The sequence below is a fragment of the Pagrus major genome, chromosome 7 (genome assembly GCF_040436345.1).
Source record: "Pagrus major chromosome 7, Pma_NU_1.0".
NCBI classification, from domain to species: Eukaryota; Metazoa; Chordata; class Actinopteri; order Spariformes; family Sparidae; genus Pagrus; species Pagrus major.
This window is the reverse complement of record NC_133221.1, coordinates 124254-131188: the sequence shown is the minus strand read 5'-3', so window position 1 is coordinate 131188 and position 6935 is coordinate 124254. Positions and strand designations below refer to the sequence as shown.

The 6935-nt window shown below is 43.1% G+C and overlaps 1 protein-coding gene across 1 annotated transcript in view; it reads right to left on the bottom strand.

Moving 5' to 3' along the window:
* tsr2 (TSR2 ribosome maturation factor) overlaps positions 1–5744 on the bottom strand; it is a 13225-nt gene extending 7481 nt beyond the window's left edge. Inside the window, exon 1 of the mRNA XM_073469906.1 lies at positions 5637–5744. Coding sequence (XP_073326007.1) covers positions 5637–5714 — 78 coding nt within the window. The 5' untranslated portion in view covers positions 5715–5744. The remainder of the gene's footprint in view (positions 1–5636) is intronic.
* Positions 5745–6935: the final 1191 nt, after the last annotated feature.

Here is a 6935-nt window from a genome sequence, read left to right as displayed (position 1 = left end):
GGGAGGTGGAGGAGGATGTGGAGGTGGAGGAGGAGGAGGGGGAGGAGGAGGGGGAGGTGGAGGAGGAGGAGGAGGAGGAAGAGGAGGAGTTGGAGGCTGAGGCGGAAGAGGGGGAGGAGGAGGAGGAGGACGTGGAGGAGGAGGAGGAAGAGGGGGAGGTGGAGGAGGATGTGGAGGTGGAGGAGGAGGAGGGGGAGGTGGAGGAGGAGGAGGAGGAGGAAGAGGAGGAGGAGGAGGAAGAGTAGGAGTCGGAGGGGGAGGTGGAGGAGGAGGAGGAGGAGGAAGAGTAGGAGTCGGAGGGGGAGGTGGAGGAGGATGTGGAGGAGGACGAGGAGGAAGAGGAGGAGTTGGAGGCTGAGGCGGAAGAGGGGGAGGAGGATGAGGACGTGGAGGAGGAGGAGGAGGAGACGCTGCATCGAGGGCTGAAAACCAGATTTAGAAAAATAGACGCCGCCTTTACAATTTGACGAACGTCTGAGCGGACGCCATATTGGCGAAGTCAACATCTGCCAGTAAACAAACACAACGTGTGTTGAGATGCAGTTTGAGCTCAGATCAGCTGGAAGTCTCTGAACTATTGATGAAGCTTGGTGTGTTTAACTTCAGTTACCGTGGTGATGTAACGAGCTCAGAACAACACAGACATCAGGTGAAGTTATTAAAAGTTTCTACACTCATTGTACATTCTGTTCATTGTTATTAAAACACCTTGTTGTTGTACGGAAGCCCTAAAAGTCCACAAGTCAAATGATTTAAATTTTGTTTGTTGTGTTGAGATCACGATCACGTTTTTCCCTCTTTGACTGAAAGCTGAATGTTTGGAGATCAGCAGTGACGTCGGATCAATGAGGAGCCTTTATTGATCAATGCCTCAGACTGAACAGTAATCGTATATTTTACTGTTATTTTGTTCAGACGTCCAGACAGAAACACTGAGCTGATCTCTGACGGACACACAACACACACACACACGCATTCACACACACACACGCATTCACACACACAACACAACACACACGCATGCACACACACACGCATGCACACACACACGCACGCACACAGTGTATAAATTAAATGTGTAGCAGTAAAAAGCTGTTAGCCTATAAACAGACGACATCACGGTCATGTGACTTTAACGTCACCACCACCAAGTGAAAGTAACTTTCTGACTCATTATTTATAGTTTTAAAAGGTTATTTCATCCAAATATACTTTGTCTTCATGTTGGTTGGCAACACTCAGAATTACACTCACTCAGTCTGAACTATGATTTGTTGTGATATAAATAAAACTGACTTGACAAGATCTCAACCAGATATATAAAGGTTAAAAAAAGGCAGGACGCGCGTGCACGCGCACGCACACACACACACACACACACACACACACATCCTAAAAACTAAAAACAATCAGCAAAAACAGACAATGATAGAAACAATGAACTGAGGATCAAACAGATGACAAATTATGTTTGTTGGACATTGGCCAATTCAATTGTCAGGAAGGCTTGATTTCCATTGGTCTCAAGGATTTAGATATCTGGGAATTATTATAACGACAGACCTATCAAAATTGTTTAACGCCAACTATGGGAAATTGATGGTCCACATAAAAGCAGACCTTAAAAGATGGGAAATCCTGCAACTCTCCTTGATAGGAAGAATAGAAACCATAAGAATGAACATTCTACCAAGGTTACTCTTTCTCTTTCAATCACTACATATCTATGTTCCTGTCACCACCTTTACTATATTGGATAAATGGCTGTCCAAATTGGCCTAGATTTGCCTAGTCTGAAAAAATATTATTGGGCAGCCCAACTCCGATCAATGGTTGCTTAGATATCCCAAGACACTGACACTATATGGGTGGGAATGGAGCAGAGTGAATGCCCAGATTTGCCATTGGACTCAATCCCATTCCTGAATCAAGATATATGGGGGGAAAAGAAGATTGCCAATGTATGGATTAAAAACACTCTAAAAATATGGTCTATTGTGAGGAAAAAACTACAACTTCCCATGACCATTTCTAGAGCTATAAAGATAGCAAACAACCCCCCAGCTAGGCTGGACAAGGGATTCCTGAAATGGAAGGAAAGGGGTCTAGTGGTTTTGGACCAGCTGGTTGACGGAGCAGTCCTAAGATCATTTGAACAGCTCAAAGCTCAACTGCATTATTACAACTGAAAGCAGATGTATTCTAAATAAATGGTCACCCATTGCCCTACATTTTCATTTGATATGAATGATACGCAGAATTTCCTTTTTTTTTTCTTCTGTGCGTCTTTCTTTTTTTTTTGGTAAAACCATCCTTTTCTTTTTTTTTTAAGGCAATGGCCATCTGCAATGTGAAAGTTACTTTATTAATTACATTGTCACCATTTCCAAATGAAAAATGAAGTATGTTGGTATGTGGTAATGCTGAGATAAAGATTTTTCCTCACATGTATTATGGTTAGGATGAAAGACATCCATGGACTGTTAACCTTCCTAAAGCCTTACCCGTGGCACCTTACTGTACCATCAAAAAGATGTGTTGTGATATACTGTATGACTGCGCTCGATAAAAGGAAATAAAAAGAAGTTAAAAAAAAAAAGAGATGACAGAATCCATCAGGCCTCGATGACTCTGAGAGACGAAGAGAAGTTTAAACAGCAGCTGGTTCAGATCAACATGATCTAAAATATATAAAAATAGTAAAACAAAGAGTTTTAAACATTTACACTGACCTCTGATTTAACAGACGGATCATGTCCACATGCTTTTATCTTCCTCTGAAGTTGGATACAATCAATGACATTGTTCATTAAGTCAACAGTTAAAATAAGACTGAGCTCAACACAGACGTTCAACTAATAGTTGGACTGAAATCTCAGTCAGACCTTAAAGACACACGAGGACAAAAATCTAATGTGACTTTTTAATACTTGGCACCGGGACATCAGTTCACACAGGTGGGCTCATTTTAAGTGACAGTTAATCTCACCTGTCCACATGTTGACATTAAACAGTGAAACAAACCGTCATAAAGTTATTACACTTAACGAATGTTACACAAACTTATCGCACACTTTGTCAAGCCGACGTTAACGTTCCTGTCCAGTTCAAGATGACGGACGTCTTTATAACGTCAAACACATAAAACTTTAGTAACTCTGAGTCTTCCACCATCTTTCTCCCGCTATCTCCAAATGGGTCGTTCAGTTCAGTAGGTGGCACACAGAGGAGTACTGTAGTATAACATCTGTACTTAGTATAACATCTGTAGGATAACATCTGTACTTAGTATAACATCTGTAGGATAACATCTGTACTGTAGTATAACATCTGTACTGCAGTATAACATCTGTAGTATAACATCTGTACTGCAGTATAACATCTGTACTGTAGTATAACATCTGTACTGCAGTATAACATCTGTAGTATAACATCTGTACTGTAGTATAACATCTGTACTGTAGTATAACATCTGTACTGCAGTATAACATCTGTAGTATAACATCTGTACTGTAGTATAACATCTGTACTTTAGTATAACATCTGTATTGTAGTATTTCTATTTGATGCTACTTCAAACTTCCACTTGATACGTTTCAGAGAGAATTATTGTAATTTTTACTCCATTACATTAATCAGCTTTAGTTACTTTGAATATGAAGATTTTACACAATAGAACAAAAAGTTGAAGCTTCTGTTTATTTTATCAAAGAGTTGATTTGATTATTAATAAAATAACAAGGTGTTTTAATAACAATGAACAGAATGTACAATGAGTGTAGAAACTCTTTTAATAACTTCACCTGATGTCTGTGTTGTTCTGAGCTCGTTACATCACCACGGTAACTGAAGTTAAACACACCAAGCTTCATCAATAGTTCAGAGACTTCCAGCTGATCTGAGAGAAACTCTATATGATGTAGGTCAGTTTGTATGATCAGCGTCATCATGTGTTATTACAGCTCACATTTATATTTATAATAGAAGCTTCCTGCAGGTTTACTTTTTATTTACATAAACTGTTCTTGTATAAAATATAATAAGTATATTTGTCTGTCATGGAGTTTCTCTCTTCACTGCCAGCTGCAGAGTCTCAGAACTTTGATTTGCAGACTTCGTTCATTTTTTGTCTCAGTGATGATGTCATAATGATGTCATTAGAACTTAAATGAATATAAATCACTGAAGATAAAAACGATTCATTAAAACCAGTTAAATGTAAACATTTGTGTTTTTTATTCAGTTTTCATGTCCACTTGTTAGCAGGTCAGACCTGCCACATCCAATATGGCGGACGCGCTAATGTACCGGGCAACGGGCCAACACAGCCACTGTGGCGTCTACGTTCCTCTGTGTGCGGGGGTTTGGAGCCGGACCTCAGAGGCTCCGGACCTCAGAGGCTCCGGCAGGGCCGTATGCAGGATTTTAGAAATACTGAGGTCCAAAATTCAAATTTGCCATGTAGTAGAGGGTACTAGAAATTTTGTGGGGGTCCGGGGGCCCAGGGGCCCAGGGGTCCGGGGGCCCAGGGGTCCGGGGGCCCAGGGGCCCAGGGGTCCGGGGGCCCAGGGGCCCAGGGGCCCAGGGGCATGCCCACTGACTGATTAAAATATACATTTACCAAAATATTTGATCAAACCAGGCTGTCAACAGTTTTTCTTAGATTTCATATCATACATACAGAACGCGTTCGGCCCACCGCCTGTTATTGGTGAGTCAATTTTAAGAAACTTTGTTTGAGTCTAACGTGACACCAGCCATGGTTCTGAAAGATTTGCGGACATTTGGACCGTCACAAAAGTCTAGCGTAAACTCTGCCGGTGGGTCGGCTACCTCCTAACATACATCCACTTTGATTTTCACAGTTCATCAGTCTGGTTGGAGGGATGACTTACACACTCTGGTGTCTCCGTCCGGATTGATGACATCACTGGTACTGAGCTGTTAGTTTCTTCTCTTTCGTTCTTGCCTGTAGTTTCATGGTTGTTTCGCTTCTTGCAGCGCCCCCCATCGCCAGCTGACAGAGGTGACAAAGTAATACTTTGTTTCACGGACCGCAGCAGTCCGGAGGCTAATAAACCACCGTTATTCTGGTGCCGCTGGTCAGATGATAACATCGGTTTATCTTAGCGCGGTACAATATTTTTGCATCTTTCAAGTAGAATTATGTTCATTATGTTTAGGTAATTATTGGACAACTTTTATGATGTGTATTTGGTCCAGACCTCGGTGACCTCAGTGACCTCAGTGCTGGGTGGGTTCGGCTCCGGATCGGTAGCGTGTTCGACTTAGCACCGCGGTGACGTTAGTTTAAAGTCGGATATTCGACAGACATTCGCTCCGGTGACACCCAGCGGGTGATAGCGTTAGCCTGTTAGCGTTAGCCTGTCAGCGTTAGCCTGTCAGCGTTAGCCTGTCAGCGTTAGCCTGTTAGCGTTAGCCTGTCAGCGTTAGCCTGTCAGCGTTAGCCTGTCAGCGTTAGCCTGTCAGCGTTAGCCTGTCAGCGTTAGCCTGTCAGCGTTAGCCTGTTAGCGTTAGCCTGTCAGCGTTAGCCTATCAGCCTTAGCCCGGTAGCATAATTCCGTCTGCTCCGCAGTGAGTCTGTCAATGTGTTACCTGACTGTCAGTGTATTTACCTGTAGAACAGGCCAGGTGTGCAGAACCGCTCTGACTCCGTCCGTGAAGAGCTCACGTGAAGCTGCGGACGCCGCCATGTTGGATCTTTCAGACAGGAACAGTCGAGTCAGCTCAGGCAGGAACAGTCGAGTCAGATCAGGCAGGAACAGTCGAGTCAGATCAGGCAGGAACAGTCGAGTCAGCTCAGGCAGGAACAGTCGAGTCAGATCAGGCAGGAACAGTCGAGTCAGCTCAGGCAGGAACAGTCGAGTCAGATCAGGCAGGAACAGTCGAGTCAGCTCAGGCAGGAACAGTCGAGTCAGATCAGACAGGAGCAGTCGAGTCAGATCAGGCAGGAACAGTCGAGTCAGATCAGGCAGGAACAGTCGAGTCAGATCAGGCAGGAGCAGATGACCGGAAGAAGCAGTCTGATAAAACATGTTTACAATAATAATAATAATAAACTTTATTTAAACTGGGCTGACGGACACAGGGCTGTAGTACAGAGAGATCAGTGTGTCAGTGGGGTCTCTCTCTCTCTCTCTCTCTCAAACTGGTTACATCACCATGGTAACGGATGCTGAAGACCTCACCTGCTCCAGGTGATGTTCAGTTTCAGCTTCAGCTTCACTCATCAGCTGCTTTGAAATCTATTCTCTCCAATCCGTAGTGCTGATGGATCCACAGTGAGCTGACAGGACCGGTTCTATATATGAAAGCTTTACATTAATGAGATGAAACGAAGCAGCTCGGACTGTTTGTTCAACCAGCTGAATCTGTTATTGATCAGCAGCTATATTATCGATCAGCAGCTGTGTTAATGATCAGCTTTCGAACATAAAATGTGGTTTGGTTCCTTCAAACATCATGTCTCCACTCTGGGTGTTTTTATGTTTGTCCTGACTCACACTGCTGCTGCATTACAGCTAATAGAACACCGATCAGAAAATTGCGTCGGATAAATATACACACTGATCAGGTTACATCATTCATCATTTTCTGCAGTGTTCCTCAACTATTTGCAGCACAGTGATGATTTTGTTCATGTTCTTCATCACAAGTTGTTTTGTGCAGAAGAGGTATCAAACGTGTTGTCATGTGAACAAACAGCTGATCGATAAACTCTGACTGCAGTCTGAAGTTTTGTTGAGCCGACTGACACAAACAACGTCTGGATGTGTTGAACCTGCTTCATGGTACAGGTGGGAACTCACTAACCAGGTAACTATAGCAACCAGGTAACTAACCAGGTCAGTCTGTGACTTAATGATGATTTGTTGGTTCAGATGGTTTTGAAATACATGAATAACAATTAAAAG